This window comes from Argentina anserina, chromosome 5, assembly GCF_933775445.1.
Source record: "Argentina anserina chromosome 5, drPotAnse1.1, whole genome shotgun sequence".
Lineage (NCBI taxonomy): Eukaryota > Viridiplantae > Streptophyta > Magnoliopsida > Rosales > Rosaceae > Argentina > Argentina anserina.
Genome location: NC_065876.1, coordinates 15,065,268 through 15,084,063, shown reverse-complemented (window position 1 = coordinate 15,084,063; position 18,796 = coordinate 15,065,268). Strand labels below are relative to the sequence as shown.

The 18,796-nt window shown below is 36.1% G+C and overlaps 2 protein-coding genes across 2 annotated transcripts; one reads left to right on the top strand and one right to left on the bottom strand.

Moving 5' to 3' along the window:
- The first annotated feature begins 6,620 nt into the window (after positions 1-6,620).
- On the top strand, positions 6,621-13,321 carry LOC126794590 (decapping 5-like protein). Its single transcript, XM_050521346.1, has 7 exons — positions 6,621-6,896; positions 7,944-8,044; positions 10,691-10,765; positions 10,857-11,720; positions 12,290-12,466; positions 12,549-12,656; positions 12,752-13,321. The coding sequence occupies exons 1-7, from the start codon at positions 6,770-6,772 to the stop codon at positions 12,905-12,907; spliced, it is 1,608 nt and encodes a 535-aa protein (XP_050377303.1). The 5' UTR covers positions 6,621-6,769; the 3' UTR covers positions 12,908-13,321.
- A 3,046-nt stretch (positions 13,322-16,367) lies between these two features.
- LOC126794840 (protein MODIFYING WALL LIGNIN-2-like) lies at positions 16,368-18,535 on the bottom strand. The gene is given in 5 exon segments (XM_050521624.1): positions 16,368-17,127; positions 17,586-17,694; positions 17,697-17,796; positions 17,871-18,229; positions 18,347-18,535. Coding segments are annotated over 4 exon segments (672 nt in total). The 5' UTR covers positions 18,057-18,229; positions 18,347-18,535; the 3' UTR covers positions 16,368-16,850.
- Between the last annotated feature and the right edge of the window lie 261 nt (positions 18,536-18,796).

Here is an 18,796-nt window from a genome sequence, read left to right as displayed (position 1 = left end):
TCTAATAATTGTTTTATTCTTTCAAACATTTAAATTAGAGTATTATATTTTTTTTTCTAATACAACCCCGCAAGACCCGGCCCGCAAAAGCCCGCTTTAGGTGGGCGGGCTTGGATCTTCATATTTGTGAAAATACCTAGCCCGGCCTGGCCCGTCACTTATTTATATATACTAAGGCCCGACCCGACCCGTTGACGAGCCCTAGCTTAAAACCGCTTGAAACGTGCTCGGAGCTCACAGAGTTTATAACATGGTGTTGCCGCATGTCTGTGGTCAGGAATAAAAGATTATTTCCTTTTTATTTCTTAATAAGAACGGTTAAACTGATTCAATATCACTAATCTAAAACAACACAAATAATTCAATGCTTCCTGATGGACCAATTTGAGTTGTATCTCTCTTTTTTTTTGGGTCAATTTGAGTTGTATCTCCTTGTTGTTAATTTGTATGACTTGAGAGTCCCTTTTCTTGTTCTAAGCTATTGTTTTTTTAGTATGAGATTTAGGTATTATGTCTCTAAGTTATAATTATTTTAATAATATAATAAATAAAAAGCAGATGTAAGGCCTAAGTCTACAGTGAGATTGGGTTTCAAACCCCTTTAAAAAAACTATCATATAAATAATTCACATAAGAAATAATTATGCAGTTTTCGACGACTATCCAACCAAATAGAAGTTATTAAGAAATGTTTTTTATGACTTTCCAACCAAACAAAATATTATCGAAATTAACTGTCTTTTTTTCGACAACTTTCCAACCAAACAGAAACCTGTTCGTATTTATTTATTTCCAACCACATTTATGACAAAGTGCGAGCTTGTCGGAAATAAAATCCGACCCAAAATTGTATTTTTGACGGAGATGTATATTTTGTCGGAAATACCATTATTACCGACCAAAAAAGGTATTAGTCGGAAATCCATGGTCGGAAAAAGGTGTTATTGTTATATTGAAATCAAGGCTTGTTTCACCCGTACTAATAAAGTTGTTGCAACTATTAATCTGACAAAAAATTTCTCCTATGTGATATTCTTCACCCCAAATTTAGTTTAATGACAAGCAATCACCGTTTTATTCCATAACCCTTATGTTTCTTCTAATGAGTCGAGCACAACAAAATGTGTTACTGTGGTTTTTTTTATTTTCAGCAACTGATGAAGGGATTCGTAAAGTGTATAAGTGGGTAAAAATTCTGGGGCAAAGTTGTGTCAATGGCTGTGACATGAGCTTTGGTCTTTTCTACTATCAAGTACCAAGCCTATGTTGAGAGCAGCACCAATTCTAATTTGCATGTTGAAACAAATGTTGTAGGGGTGATTTTAAAGAGCTATGTTGTTCTTAAGTGGGCATGCATGGGCTTCTCATGTTTAAGTCTCTCTAGCAGAAGGGCCTTCCTTCGAAGGAATGGATTTGTAAGAGTCGTTCATCGATGTGGAGGCCACAATGATTAAGAACGTAGCCACCATCTCTTCAACACATATATACCGTGTATCTACTAAGAGTCCATCCTCTCTAATAATCACAATGATCGATACGGTAATGTTCGAGAAAGGTTTGATCGCTTACATTTTACAACTAGTCAAAACTTCAACAAAACTTTGAAGGCCTTGAACACTATAGCACCACGCATGATGATCAAACCGGGATTTGTAGTGCCATCTAAAATAAGGGGAAGCTCAAGATTTTGGCCTTACTTTAAGGTACATAAATATCCAAAGTATGTTAAATGAAATACTTTGTTTGCTTAATTTTTTTTCTTATTTTGTAATTTATGTAAAAGTTTTACTAACCATTTTATTTTATTGTTTAAGGATTGTATTGGCGCGATTGATGGCACCCATATTCCAGCCATGGTAAAAGGTCGTGAAGTTAGCAGCTACCGTAACCGCCATGGAATTCAATCTCAAAATGTACTGGCAGCATGCAACTTTGATTTGGAGTTCATATATGTGCTAAGCGGATAGGAAGGGCCGGCGCATGATTCCAAGTTGTTAAATGATGCTTTATTAAGGAGAAATGGACTTGAGGTTCTTCAAGGTAATTCATTTTTATATAAATAATCATGTTTGATATTTCTTTTGTCATTTTTTTCTAAAATTTTGTGAGCATATGTTATCCTTATGCTAATAAATATGTTGTATATTACCAGGAAAATATTTTCTTGTAGATTGTGGGTTTGCTAATCGACGTCAATTTTTAGCTCCATTACGAAGTGTTCGATATCATCTCAAAGACTTTGGTGGTCAAGGTCGACATCCCCGAAATGCAAGTGAGTTGTTTAATATTCATCATGCATCATTAAGGAATGTGGTTGAGAGGATTTTCGGTATATTTAAATCACGGTTCACAATTTTCAAAATCGCACCTCCATTCCAATTTCAAACACAAGCAGAGTTGGTGTTAGCTTGTGCCGACCTTCACAACTTTCTTCGTAAAGAAATGTCGTTCCGATGAATTTCCTCCTGAAGTAGAAGATGATGAAGAACTTTATATGGAAGACGAGAATCTTGAACTACTTTCTCAAAGTCAACTACAACAAAGAGCATAGGCTAATGCTTGGAGACTTAATATTGCTGAAGCTATGTGGGAAGATAGATCACGGAATGGTGATAATGAAAGTCAAGAAGATAACAATGATATTGAAGGCAATGAGAATGAAAATAATGAGGACAATGCGAATAAGAGGGATCATGAAGACTATGATGATAATGAGGTCAGAATGGATGAGTATGCAGCCTTTTAATGTACTTTTCTAATTGTCTTTGCAATTTTCACTATGTAATATTTGGTTGTTTGTATATTTTTATTACTTTGTAAAAAACATATATTATTATTTTATAATGTTTGTTAAAAAAGAAAACCAACTTATTAATTCTTCATGTTCTCTATTTTATTATTTAATAATAATATAAAAATCATACATGCACTTGTGAAATCCAAGCAAATCAAAACAAATCTGGTAAATACAATACAATGAAATCTGGCTGAATCTATGTGGAGTTGAAATAATCTATAGATTTTCAGAATCAATTGATTATAATAAATCAATGAGAATCATTTGAAATCAGAGTTAAATACAGCCCCTTAGTCTTTATTAGAAGCAATACACACCGATAAGAGTGTGGAATGACATTAGCACCCCTGTATAGTGCATCCACTTAGGCTATGTTTGGTAGAGCTTATGAGCTCTGGTGATTGTAAGTGAAGCCCATCAACACGTTTGGTAAACTGGCTTCTGCCTTCCAACTTCGAAAAGCCGAGGCTTTTTCAAGCTGAAATGAGAAGTAGCTCCTACCCTTCTTTTAAAAGCCGCTTCTGCTTCTTAATGCGCGTACTGTAGCGGCGAATCAATGAACATTTCAAAATACCAATAGGTACCCTTGGTGGTTTCAACTAATTACGACCCATCACATATCAAACAGAAATACCATCAACTAAGCCAAACCCACCTCCCTTTCTCCGGGCAATACTCCCCTAAAGACTTCGTCCTCTCCCTCCCACCTTCGACCCCCGACAACGGCCCTCCTCCTCCGTCTTCAACTAGCATTGTTCCTTATCTCTTCTTCTACCCATGGGCACCTCTGGATTGGCTCTAATTTGTTTCAAAATTTGTTCAATTTCATTGCTATCGTGAATTATAGGGTTTTTGCATTCCTAAAATGTTAATGTTATTATTGTATTTGATTAGGAACGATGTGAATTTGAAGAAGAAGTATTCAAGGGTTGAGCCGGATGAGGAAAACCCAGGAGATGTTACAGTTGATGAGAGGTATAAAAAGATAAAGCTTTAGAGTTTCATTTTAGTTTTGTGTTCCGTATATTAAATGCTTTGTTGAGTTTGTTATTTTCTGATGTGGGTTTAGAGTAAAATGATAGGATTTCGATTAGTTTGTTTTGGTTACTGGATATAGAAATATGATTGTTGTTTTGTTGGAAACTAGTTGAAGGTTATTGCCAATGTGGAGGGGTGGTTATGATATTAGTTGATGAAGTCGTACGACTCTCTCTGTAATGTATTAATTAGTTTAATTGGTTTTGAATCTTATTTAGTTGGTTTGAGTTCAATGGCTAATGTTGGTATTGAATTATAATGCATGAAATTTGCTGAGCAATTGTGCAAGTTTTGGCAATCTTCAAAGATGAGTTATGTAAATGCTTTATAACACTCCTACATCTAATCCCTAAACCACTCTTCCACTCTTTCTCTCTCTCTCCTCCACCACCACCACCACCACCGACGCCGCCATGACTTCCTCTTCTCCCTCCAAGAAGGTAACAACACTACTTCTCAGTTCTTCTTCTTCTGTGGATTTGTGCCTGTGAGAGTCAGACTGATTCATTTAATATATGTGTAGGTTCTGGTTCCGATTGCCAACTACATGGAGCTAACGTCACTGTCATTATGTGGAGAAGCAGCTGAGGGTTGAGGCTTGTCACGAGGTTAAGATCATCGCTGATGCTTTGGTTTCTGATTGTGGCCAGACCTCGTTTGATCTCATCACTCTACCTGTGAGTAGCTCAATCATTTGTTTATGAATCATTTACTTGTACTTGTGTATTACATGTTTAAATTTGGAAGCTTTTGTTTGATTTTGCTTAAAAACTTGATACTCTTTAAAGATGTAAAATTAAGAACAGTGAAGTCCTGGAGATCCTCGCTGAAAAAAAGCAGGCTGCCAATGGAAAACCCTATGCTGCAATTTGTGCTTCACCTGTAGTGGCTTTTGGATCTTGGGGTGTGCTGAAAGGATTGAAAGTAAGTACTGTAAACCTCGATTAAGTGTTTTTATTTATTTCCTAGACATCTCCAACATTAATAGAGTTAAATTTGAATAGTATCTTATGAGTTTCATTTCTTATCATTGCAATTTTTATAATTTAACTTGGTACAATCGTTCAAATCATACAATCACTCATCTACTCTTCTATACATTTCATTGTGTATGTATTGAAGTCTCTAGTCTCAAAGGTTCTTTGGATAAGAATCTCAGCAGGGTACGAGTATTGAGCCTCAATCCTCCTTTTACAATATCTGGCACCAAAAACAAGTTCTTTGCTGTTGGCTGTGACACTTATGCAATCTTCAAATGCTATCGAGAACAAGAAAGGTATATAAATGGCTGCATGTCCTTATGTGAGAGCCTTGGCAGTGTTAATGAGTCTTGTTCTGGTGTAGGGTGTTGCCAAACTTCAATCCCATCTGGACTACAAAATCACACGGTGAAGATGGCTAGTTACACCAGTCATGCCTTCATATGGGACTTCAACCCCTGTAGCTACTCTTTCATTGTGGAAGACGGCCAGTTTGAATTCTCTAGTAAAAGTTTTCGAGAACTAGACAACACAATCGGGCTTCCGATGGTTTTGAATTGGAAAATAGGGAATGGGACATGTGATAAAGTTCAAAAGAATTGCGTTATGCTTGTAAGGGAAACAACACATGTGTCAACCCCATCAATCAGTCTGGTTACTTCTGTCAATGCTTGCGAGGTTATGAAGGGAATCCATACCTACCTGAAGGTTACCATGCTGAGTTTATTTTTTTTCAAAGAAAAAGTTTTAGATAAATTTGACATATGTGCCTAGTAGCTTATTTCTGTTTATATATTCTGAATTTTCAGATATTGATGAGTGCAAGAATACCAATATTTCAGTATACCCTATTTGAGTTGGTTCTTTGAAGTAGTTGAATTTAATGTCATGCCCTCAACTGGTCTTCGACAGGCAACTTGCTATCCATCATTTATGGAGCAATTAGCAGCATCTGGTGCAACTGCTGTCGCAGCTAGATGGCAATTCTGTGACAAGTGGTGGACCTGGTACTACCATGGAGTTTTCTGTTGCACTTGTTGAGCAATTGTATTGAAAATACTAACCTTGAATCAATATTCATTCACTATTCATTGCCTTTTTTCCTAGATATAAATTATTAGCATCTGCTTGTACATGTGGTCTGATATGGAGTTAAAAGAGAATATCATATATGTGTTCCTATGGTGTTCGTTTTGGATCGGAATATGATCAATGTAAGTTTGTAACAATATTTCTTTCCAATTTTATCGGATGTCTCCGATGGATTGTAACAATATTTTCTGAATATATATTATATATATATGTATGTTACAATATATTTACATGATATTACCATTATTAAGTTATTAACAGATAGTTGAGGCACTCATTATCAATGATCTAAACCAAGTTGTAATGTTAAGAATATATTTAATAAATTTTAAAACCATTCAATATTAATCATATGAAACACTATTTTACATCAAAATTTACTTGAAATTATATTACATGTCTAAATTAGTCATTTGACAAATTAAAAACATAAGTCAGTTTGAGTTTACCAAACGTTTTATCACTGCTTTTATCACTAACAACCACTTATAAAAATCAGTTTACCAAACACTCAGCTACTTTACTTATCAGTCACTTATTTTAAAAAATAAGTATAAACTAACTTTTTAAATAAGTTTAAATGCACCAAACACAGTCTTATAATGTGTCCTCTAATCTTTCCATTACGATGGATTCAGAAAGGAAAAAAGTACGTCAGTAACAATGGTGTTAAACCGCTTCGGGTTAGAGTACATTTCCCTCTGGTGGTGAATTCCAAACAATTTATAGATGCTTTGCCGCTCTCTGCCATTTTCCCCCAAGAAAGAAAGAGACAAAGCCCAAACCCTAATCATCTTTTTCTCTCTCTTCATCTCCCACCAAAAACAGCAACGGCTCTGAAAACCCCAGCCAGCTTCCATCAATGGCTGCCAAATCCGGAGATCCTTACATCGGCTGCACCATAGCCCTAATCTCCAAGTACGAAATCCGCTACGAAGGGGTCCTCGAATCCCTCAGCGTCCACGACTCCACCATCGGCCTCAGAAATGGTACTCTCTACGCTTTTCGACCTTGATTTCTTCTTGTTCTTAGTCGTAGAATCGCTGCTTTTGGTTTCGATTAAGGTTGTCGATTAAGGATGTTGGGAATTTTTTTGTCTGCAAGTTCCTGAGGATCTGTTTTTATTGATTGTTAGTGAGTTTCTTGCTGCATATTGTTTGGATATGGCTTGCAATCTTGTCGATTAGTTAAGATTCGGTTGAGATTCTGTTGCACCTGCTTGTGTTGTCATGAACAGGATCAACATTTCATTAATTAGAGGGGGGAGAGAGAGAGAGAGAGAGGTGCTTTCTTTGTTTTCATCTAGTCGTGGATTGGAACTACATGTAGAATTGCAGTCTAAAGTTGTGAGACGTAAATGTGGTGTTGTAAATCATGATGGAAGGTTTATTTATACAGGAGCTACCGTGTTTAAGGTCTTATTAGGGTAATAATTTGTAGGGGATAAGTATTGTGTCAAAAATTTCGGGAGTGAAGGGGGGAAGAAATGCGTAGATAAATCTGGAATATCCCACAAAGATTTCATTATCTGAAACCATACACAATGAATATCATAATCTGATTTGCACCAAAGCAGTGGCCCTTATATAGAGCTACAAATACAACGAAGTAGACCACGACAATAATGACTGTATTTTATGATTTGAGGAAGTTTATAAATGTCTTTTATTATTGTTAGCTGTCAGATGATGCCTCAGAAAAACTAATTACATGACCAGATGCAAAGAATGTGTCTGAAATGTTATATGTAGAAGACACATGAGAACAACAGCTACAAGAACACTCAATTTCTTCTCTGAATTTTGTTAGTTATCAATGGTACCGGCGTTTTATTAGGGTTACATGAACTCCAATGATTTCTGTATCAAGATGAGAAATAACATACTTGTACATGGTGCACCATTACAATTCTATACATTTTTTTACATTGTATGTATTATATTCATTTGAAGAATCTAAAGTTGATGATATAGTTAAGTATACTTGTGTACTTTGGGAAATAAAACTTTTTAAATGCCTTACTTTTTGTAATGTAGTTAGGTCATATGGAACAGAGGGGCGTAAGAAAGATGGTCCACAAGTTCCTCCGATTGATAAGGTGTTTGACCACATCCTATTTAGAGGAAGCGACATTAAGGTATGCAGGAGACAACCTACTTGATTACCCTTTTAATTGTTATCGTTTTTTTTCCGCTAGAAAGTTGTAGCTTTTTTCTCTTTGTTCTTGTTTGTTAGAGCCATTTTTGCTTAGTTCTTAATTTTTGGCATGAAATGTGGCCCCTGTGTAATGTAAAACTTTGGATTGTGTAGATAATTAGAAATAGTGTGGTCACTGATGACATATAAGGTGCGGATCAGTTTGTTTATGGTGAAGTGTTTCTTTCTTTTTGAGCATCTATTTTATCTGAATATAAGGATTATACTTTGTAGTGATCATTTTGGATTGGGAAGCAACCGTGCTGTAGTGGTTTCTGTTTGGTATATGTTGTGACTTTTTATTTAATTATAGTAGACTTGCTACTCATTCACTTTTTAATGAGGAAAAAGAAGAGAGAAAGAATGCTGCAGAGTGTTGTGTCTGTGTGTGTGTGTATATATTGTGTGTGATTTTGTTTGTTACATCCTCATTGAAGCGTATGAACTATATAAGGTTGGAAAAAAGGAGGAGGCAGGGAGAAACCGAGAGAATAGATAGAGGTTGATAAGAAAAGAAGAAAGGTAGATGTAAGAGACAAAATGAAAACTAGAGACAGAGTAGTATGAAATCAGTTCTTCAAATCTACTTAGATATTCAAAGTCCGAAACCTAACAAAGCCTATGTATATGGGCAAATTCCAGTATATTGATATTTTTAAATGACAGAAGATTAAGATTATATAATTAGTAAGTAACTCTCAGTCTTAATACTCCTACATCCATGACACAAATTTTTTTATGAAGAACAAAGAGTAAGAATAAATCATTGAAATCAACAGGTTAAGTATCAACCATTCTGACTAGATTCCTGATTTTGATTGATATTGCTACTTCGAAGCCTCGAAGGCATGACTTATGCAGATGTAGAGTGATGCATGAAAACAAATATCCACACTAGTGACACTGCTTGAACACCTTACTGGCTCTTGGCACTAGGTGTGTCCATAAGGACTAAAACTAGGGAGAGTCATTCCCATTCTCCTCTAATATTGTATTTACTGACAATAAGGGGAAATCAAATTTGTAGGGGACCCATGCCAAAATCCGGAATGATTTCCAATCCTTCTCAATCCCATTCAACTTTAGTAACCACCCCTTTGGGTTCTACTGTAGTGCAAATTTGGCGATTTATTGCTTTGGTTCTACCAAAACCATATTATTCTTTCTGTAGTCCTATTGGGTCTGTATAAAGGATATTGTAGTTTAATTCTCATTTAGTCTAGGCTGTAAAGGTTCGAACTTACTCAGAAGCCACTAACTATGGGGATTCACTGGTTGTTAGAAAAGGATTATTTTATGTGGGTTACCATCTCAGTATGTGTGTAAAATATGTGTATAAACATACACGACAAACTCTCACAGATACTCTGCCTGTGAGGTAGAAGTGATTGCTGAAAAGATTATATGGTAAAGGGAAGTTGTCAATGTAACCTGCACAGTGAAATTGTAGGAATAATGTGAAAGAAGGTTCACAAAATTTCCTCTTTATATTGTTATAGATATCCCTTAAGAGCTCTAGGTCACTCTTTTATTGGTTTATCCATTCTTCTGCTGACATATCCATGGAAGAGCAATGAAGAATTTTTTTTTGACCTGTCAAGAGATTTCTATTAATCTAATGCTTTAAGAACTTAGAAGAATTGTAGATGTGGATATTATCTAATTTACCAATTTGGGGTCCGGGGTAAATAGTGAGGAAGATGAGTAAAATAATTAGTTTTTTTTTTAATTTCTTTATGTAATCAGAAAACCCTATGTTGAAATTTGTTAGTGTTGGTTGCACTTTTGTATAAGCTTTATATAATTTTTGGTTATCTCCTAGACTCCTACTATAACTTTTCAATGGTGAATGATAAAATCTATTATTCTTTTATCAAAATATTAATCTATTGCTGTGTTGGTTGTGTGATTGACAAATTGATTTTCCCCTGGTCTTATTAAACAAGAAAATATAAAATATATAAACTCCTCAAAATGAAATGATGGTTATATCTTGATTATGGTTACACCAATTTGAAATGATGGTCTTGTATTTAGTTAGTAAGCTGAATGTTACTCATTTACTTCATTTTAGATTTTTCACTTTTTTCCTAACTTTTATTTGCTGTGAAAGAGCTCTACTACACATCAATACCTTAGTATTAAATTAATACTTTGTACAGCATGCAATATCTTGTAAATGAAGATTTGATGTAATCAGTATAGTTTATGTGTTTAAAAAAAAGTATCAGATTAATAAAATATATTTTTTTTCCTCGTCTTATTGTTTCTGTCCTTTAATATGTTTCTTTAATGTAGCATGCACGATGATCCTCAACTTCCTCTCTCTCTCTCTCTCTCTCTCTCTCCCTCTCTCTCCCCCCCTTTTCTGTTCACATTTTTACATTTCTTGATTTCTTTTTAGTTTTTTTCGAAACTAAAAGATGATCTTTTTTTAGCTTTCATGATCTGATGAATGATGATGCTAGATGAGATCTTACTATGATGAAATGTCTGCCTTGGTAGTTGAAACAGATGAACTTTGAATGGTAAATATGCTGGACGGTGCTTCAAAAGTATTGGTAATAATTTGTTTTTACCATTGTAGGATTTGCAAGTTACGTCTACTGCACCTGCACAAAGAGAGGAACAGATTTACAATGATGATCCTGCTATTATCCAGGTATTGGATACTCATGTTTAAGGACTAAAGGTTTTATATGCTCAAAAGTTGATCGGTTTGATTTCATATGTTTAATTTATTCTCTTTGCAGTCACATTATACTGGGGCACCTGCAAGTTCTCCACCATCAGCGCTGGTTGGCGGGAAAAGTTTACCTGAAATAACTCAGTGGCTGGATACTCCTTCTTTGAGTGCTAAAAGCAATACCACTGTGTTGCCTTCATATCATTCTATAGCTGAAGTTCCATCAGGGCATTCTTTTTCTACTCAGATCGCCACTCCTCCAGCACTTTCTTTGCCGATGTATTGGCAAGGGTACAATGGGGCCTCACCGAATATGTCTCAACAGCCTCATCACCATATGCAATCCCAGTCTGCGATCTTACACCAGAATAAGGCTCCTGAAAGTCAGGCATCGATAACTATTGGCTTGGCAGATCCTTCAGCTCGTGTTAATCCTGCAATCTCGTCTTCTACATCAACTTCTGTAAATCCAAAATTTGCTCCCTCTCTAACTTCTGTAAACTACTCTTCTGCTCTTGATATGCCTTCATCCTTGGCCACACAGATATCTTTACCATCTCATTCTATACCAGTGAATGTTAGTCAGCTGAATATGCATTCTGTACCTTCACCTGGCCAAGACTGGAATATGAGAGAAACACAATATTTTAGTAAAGCCATTTCTGATTTGGTACCAGGTCTTCCTGTGCAGTCCTTCCCCTACCCTGCATCATCGTCTTTGGTTTCTGGTGCAGGTCCTTTGCTAACACCACCTCCATCATTGTTGACCCCTGACCAATTGGCACTATCTAGTTCACACATACTATCTCCCATGCAAAAACTCTACGTTGATCAGAGGAATATGGGCACTATGATACCAACACCATCTAATTCTTCTTCCATGGTTCCTCCTGTAACCCAAGCACCATTGTTACCGTTGCCTGCACCACAGGTTTACTGCAAACTTTTTTATGACTCATTTTTTTATGTTAATTCTTATTTGTTTTTAATTATCTGCGATTCAAAAAATCTAATGGGATATTTATGACACTAAATTTGGTGTAATTTGGCTTAGATAGGATGTTTCAGCAAGCTCAAGTGCTTTTGTGTTTTATATACATTATCAAAACCTTCATCTCATTTAGTTTGACTGATTGGACAAAGGGGGAGAGTAAAAAGGCTTTGTAACTTTCACCAAGATATAAGTACATGAAAAAAAGAAGTGGGTGGGGTGATTAAGAATTACTATCTCTTTATCAGCAATCAACTAGTTAATACTCTCCAAACCTTTTTAATCGCGGTGATTCTATTTGGGAATTTTGAAGTCTCAGTAAATGGAGGAATACTTTTATTTTTTTTTAGAATGAAGCAGGAATTCTCTTTCAACTAAGATAAAGGATAATTGATTGTCTCATTTAGAGTATAAACAATGAAAGCTTCTATACCGTAAGAGTCTCTAAGTGCTGCAGAAAGTAGGCTATATCTTCAGTTTCTAATCAATTGTTTGACTATGCTTTGCAGTCACAATACTCGGCTGCTCAGTACAATGAAGAGTTTGATTTTCTGGCCATGAATGAGAAGTTTAAGAAGGATGAAGTATGGGGATACCTTGGAAAGGAAAAACAGAGGGATGAAACTGAGGGGGTGGATGACAGTGGAACTGGTCAAAGCTTGGATGACAAAGAAGGTTCTACGAAGGTAGGGACATGGTTGTTTTTATACCAGATGGTTTGGCTGTCCAGTGGAATTTGTTAAAACTTTTCTTGATTGTTTCATGCAGCCTGCATATAACAAGGATGAGTTCTTTGACACAATTTCATGTCATTCTGTCAACCGTGGAGCAAGAAATGGACATAGATTTTCTGAGAGAATGAAGACGGATAGTGAGGTTTGCAAATTTATATGAATTTTTATGTATGATTGCCAATTTGGTAAGTCATCGCTGAGGTTGTGCTAATATAGTATAAGTGTTTTGTCTGGCAGACAATTGTCAACTTCCAGCAGAGATCGAATTTTGGTTATGATGGCTATGGTCCGGGGCGTGGTGGTAATTACCGGGGCTCATATCAGTCAGGAAGGGGTTATGGTTATGGTTATGGTGGTAGGGGACGTGGTGGTAATATGCCCAAGTGGTGGTAAAACGCCTTTCTGATGGAAGTTGTGTTTCATTGTTTGCTCAAGGTCCATGAAAGCTTCTATCAGAATGCTCTCTGGTTTTCTTTTATCCCCTCAATCTTGACGTTGTGATGACGGTATGTCAAAGGTAATGTTGTGGATATCTTCATGTTTGTAAGGTTCTTGGGGCTAACAGTTAAGTTGGTTCATGCTTATTTTTGTGCCCATGAGCTGGCTTTGGCCATTTGCATCTTTGTTTCATGCAAGTATTGCCCATGATACAATTGGTAATTAGAGATTCAAATCATGGTGTAGCTTTAATTTGTTTGGTTAAGGTGCTCGAATATCTGTCTATCTACAATAGTCACTCGATTTACATGATCATTGACATATTATGATACGTGTTGCAAGCACTGCTTAGCGCACACATCCTGAGCATTTTTAAACTGGTTACGTTCTGCTTTCAATTCTTGATTACATTCTTTTGCACTACCCATCGACAGTTCTCTGCTGAGTGCACATACACATCCCGAGCATTTTCTAACTGGTTGCATTGAAGTGTTGATTACATTCTGGTTGTAGCCTGATCTATCAGCTAGAATTGGTTAGCATCTATCTTATAGAAGATTTCTCAAAATGGCCAGAGTTTAATCTTCACTTATTATGGTCATCAGAAAACCTTAGCTACGCATTTCTCCCCTCCTATGGCTCTCATTTGTTTCTAAATTCCTGCATACTCTTTGGTTGTGTACTGTGACGTACTAGTTGACCTCTGTTCCAGCGGAAAGTATTCCAGAGGAAAAGAACATACCTAATCGGAGGCTTGTTAATTAATACTGGTTTTCATTAGTGGGTTCCGTGGTGGTGTGCACTATTCGTTTCAACCACCCCCTAATTATAAAAACAACAAAAAGGAAAAATCCCCTTTTGCACCAAACGTGTTGTTTTGGGTTTAAGTTTTTGCAGACAAACTAGCTCGGGCACATAAGTATATAAACAGGTTTTGCAATACTAGAAAACAGTTTTGTGATATTGTGACATACCAAATTTAAGAATGTTTGGGTTAACAAGTTATTATGAAAGCTGGTAGCCTGTCAAATTATTAAGAAAGTTGATAGGCTACCAAACTTTGGTACCACATGATGTGTTACTCACATACCTTCTGGTGAGACAATTTTCAAAGTGAGGATGTGCAATTTAATACCTGAGATATGGATGCATGTGGCATTAGTCAAGTTGATACTTTCAAGTTTCAATCACCCCCTATGTGGCTCTATTTTTATACAAGTAACTTGGGCTATACATCCGTTTTGGTATTGCTGTCACGTTGCGTACATGGAATAGCTGTATAGGTTCAAGGATGGGGTATGATCTCTGTCTTTGCAGAAAGAAGTCTCTGCTACACCTTGGTGTCCAACTTGCTTTGCTCTCTTACTTTGGAGCCTTCTTCAACATTGCTCTTTCTCATAGTTGTGATCACCTAGGCTTCATGGAATCGGGTGCGGGTACACGGAAACAAAGCGTCAGAAAATGCGAAAGCGTTTTTTTTCTCAAAAATTTGGAAGCATGTGCGTTTTGGAAGCGTTAGAATAAATAATATTTATTTTTTATAAATTACATATCAAGTTTTTCTAATTAAATGAATGAAATTATATACTCATGGTAATATATTTCAGATAATTTAACTAAATTTTATATATTTAATTGTAAGATTAATATATGTTTTAATCACACATAGAAGTTGTAGTCAATTATACTTAGTTCTACCACGCGTCCCACCCTAGGACTTATATTTATCTCTTCACAAACAATAGCAGCCACACATTTATTTTCTCTTTACTCAGTCTGTTGTTACCTCTCTCTCTCTCTCTCTCTCTCGCTCTCTCCTTCAGTCCTTCTCAACCCCGACCATCATTTTTCTCTCTGTATAGCCGTAAACTCCATTAGAGGGAGATAATAAACACAGCCACGAAGCCATCATTGAAGCTTAAAAATACTAGATGGAACGGTTAAGAGATAAACAATGAAATTTATCTAAGAAACTTTACTTTACTATTGAATAAAATATTATAATGACAATGGATGATCAATTGTGATATATTCTCAAAAATAAAATTACTTCACACTTGAAGAACACGGTCAAGTGTATATAAAGCCACAAAGGTCTTTGTTGTCACGAATGATGATAACGCCACAGAGGTCTTCAATATAGCCACAAATGTCTCTTGCCACTAAGAACTGATCTAGAGTATCTCTCGGACTATGCTAGATCTCACCAAAAACTAAAAACAAATTCTCTCTATTTCTTATGTTTTCTCACTGTGTATTTTTGGTCACCAACCCCTAGCATATATATATATATATATATATATAATCCCTATCAAGAGTGAAGCTTCACTCTGGAATTACAGAGTGAAGTTCCAATTTTGGCACACTTTTCGGTTAAATTTTTTCACCATAAGCGATTCAATATTTAGATATGCTATTCAAGATCATCTCTACAAAACTTCACTATAAATAAAGACTATATATATATATATATATATATATATATATATATATATATATATATATGCCGTGCCTTTTCTTCACCACCCCAAAAACCCTTTCTTAGTTTTGTATTTCTCTTTGTATCTCTCCAGAATCCCTTAAGCCCTCCTAGCACCGTGCCTCTCTTTTTGTAAAGAGACGTCTCTCACTTACCATCTAGATAAGTACAATTACACCCATATAATAACCTTTCTATTGTAGGAGAATTACTCTTTGTAATATTCCGGTGTATTTTGTCCTAATTAATATATGTTAGTCTAGATAATGAAGGATATATAATTATTTAATATATGAGATACTTAATGTAATGCCTATATAAATGCCTCCCTTATCAATGAATAATGATGATGCTTCCCCCTATTTGATGCCTAATTTTAGGCAATTCTCTTTCTTTTTATCTATGTACGGATAAATGTACATGTTTGATTTAAGAATGTTTGGCGAGATTTGATATTCAAATCATTGACCTATTGCAACTTTTGAAGAATGTGAAGAGCGTTCGTATACGCTATCTATCTAAACTCTGAGATTGAGTTATCGATTAGGGGGGTTGTTTGCAAAACCAGGGGGAGTCTCTACCACATGTTATCTTCAAATGTAGTTGGTGCATTGTGTTTTTTCCTTCGACCAAGCTTTTTATTTTACTTAAGAAGTTTTTGTTTTGCTTGGCAAAGTTTTTACCGAGGCAACGGTTATGCACCATGACACATTATGATCGCGATACAAGGGGGAGTGTTGTAGGAGAATTACTTGTCCTAATTAGTATAAGTTAGTCTAGATAAGGAATAATATATAATCCATGAATCTACATGATACTCAATGTAATGCCTATATAAATGTCTCCCTCATCAATGAATAATGATGATGTTTCTCCCTATTTGATGCGTATTACATTCTTTTGTAACACTTTCTAAAAATTCTCCAAATAGAAAAGGTAAACATCTTATTAAATATGAAAAATACCAATTCATGAATATTTTTCCAACTCATCCGTACCAAATACAAACCTATCCGAAAATATCTTTTTCTCTCACCAATATTATCCTTAACCAACCCTCCTATGTAATCTTATCATTTCTCCAAAACAACTTATCAAAATAAGGAGAGAATATCAACCTATATGGCAAGAGACCTTATGGCATAAAGCTTTCCTATTTGGATTAGGAAACATTGACTTCTCCGACAAGCTCATCAAGGCACTTCCGAAAATCTTGTTTGATACAATCTTGATCTCCTTTGATCTCCATCAACACATGGAGGCCAATATACCTTCAAAGCTTATGAGGCGTCCATTATGTTGGGGTTCGGTACTTGTGTGAATCTTGAGTTTTTGATATGTAAAGGCAGCGTAAGATTGGGAATTGATAGATTGACCTTCCTCCAAATGGAAGCTCGCGCTTCCATCACGCTCCCATAACTACTTTATTTGGGTTCGCGCTTCCGGTCGCTTCTGCACGCTCTCATCACGCTTCCGCTTTGGAAGCGTAAAACGTGACACTTCTAGCGCTTCCGTGCTTCCTAGGTGATCACTAAGCCTAGTGTGGAACAGAGCCAGGACCAGAATTCCTGAACCAATATAGATTCCTTGTTTGACCAGGTAGCATTCACCATCCAACCATCCTTCTCCATAGGACTGCTTTCTGTTCATGCTAGTACCTGTGCTTATCACTGTCACTGCTATTACAAAGCTCATCCTGCAAACATTGGTCATATCAGTACCATTCTTTGTTTATTTTACTTAACAGTTGGCAGATTTGACTCATTTGAGATTGACTATGAAATTGAGACAGTTTTAGCTGTGTGTTCTAGAACTTTTAAAATATTTGTTCTCCCACCAAAACCAATCTCAATTGCTACCTTAGAAAGGTCTGATCTCTGATGGTGATCCTCACCCACATCAATTAAAAACCAATTTCGAGGTTGGAAAGTTCGACTCTGGTTGGATGAAATTACATAACATAATTTTCATCGTCCTGACTTTAATATAAAAGAAAATTAATTAATTATGAGTCGAATGTTCTAACTAAAAGATGACACATATTACAGACATCTCGACGATTTAGTTTAAGTTGGATGCGATGCTTTAAGTGTATCAGAGTTGATAAGATGTAGAATCAATATAGGTAAGAGAAGAATTGGATTGAGAACATACCATGTGATGAACAGAAGAGCAATCAAAATCAAAGGTTGTTTGGCTTTGGAAGCACTACTCTTCTTTTCTGTTGAACAAAAATGACCGCATATAGCCACCAAATTTCCATCACCTGAGCAACAACCAAGCAGATTAATGCTGCAATTCCGAATCCGAATGCATGACTTTCCGGCAGTTTACAAAGTCTGCCAACCAACTTGACCTCATCGTCCTGCGAATGACAATCACCATAACACGAGAAATTAACCCCTGATACCAAACAAATGATGATATTTTGAATGAAACAAATTCCTTACCTTTGTTCTCTACGCATGAAACGAAGGAGACAACGCCGAGGGTGGCGACCACAAGAACAGTTAGCACCAAGCCGTATCGGTGTTTCTCCATGGGAGGAAGGAGAAAAACTCGAAAAACAGAAGAGAACGGATGAAGAAAAAGGAAGGAAGAAAGCTTGGAGATTACTCGAGGCATAAAGGCAGCGGTGGCTTTTAGGGTGGATGAACAAGTGAGCTTTGTAGTTGTTGAGAGACTTTGTTCTCAAAGAAGAGGGCCACCTTAAATATGTTTGCTTTGAAGGGGGGAGATCCCATTCCTAATTTGTATTGAGACACATTCTGGCAAAGCCTTGGATCAACCGTTTATTTCTGGTCAACGGATTTGGATGGATTATTAATCGAGCGAGAGAGAGAGAGAGAGAGAGTACAACTCATCAAGCAAAAATATGAACTTTTAACTTGACGCTTATCAGAGGAAGGAAATACCTATAAACTTACAAACATCGAAGTCTCTCAGGCTAGGATTTCATCTAGATAATTGTATGAACACCGTCTTGTTGTTATCCTCCTTTAATTGCTTCCACCCGATCGAGACACAATAGAATAGGACACTAGTCTCGGTTATCAATCTGTTTGACACACGAACTACGCAAGCCACTTCCTTCCAAAACTGGCCTCGTGGAGTCGTGGGGTTCTTGAACATGCAGACAATACTGTATATATCATATAATATATATATATATATATATATATATATTGTGCTCTTACACCCCAAAATTCTATTCACACACCACTTCTACGATGAGAGCCAAACATAAATTAAAGCAAATTTTAAGAGGTGAAATTGTAAATTCATTTAAATCCTAGTGATAGTAATAAAAGAGGAGTATGAATAAAAATTTAGTGGTGTGTTAATAGCACAATCCTTAAAAGAGG

What these genes read in the sequence shown, in the direction of transcription:
- LOC126794590 (XM_050521346.1), top strand. Translation starts at nt 6,770, where the DNA reads ATGGCTGCCAAATCCGGAGATCCTTACATCGGCTGCACCATAGCCCTA. An exon ending in TTAGAGGAAGCGACATTAAG is followed by an intron (nt 8,045 to 10,690) that starts GTATGCAGGAGA and finishes TTACCATTGTAG; the next exon opens with GATTTGCAAGTTACGTCTAC. An exon ending in ACAAAGAAGGTTCTACGAAG is followed by an intron (nt 12,467 to 12,548) that starts GTAGGGACATGG and finishes TGTTTCATGCAG; the next exon opens with CCTGCATATAACAAGGATGA.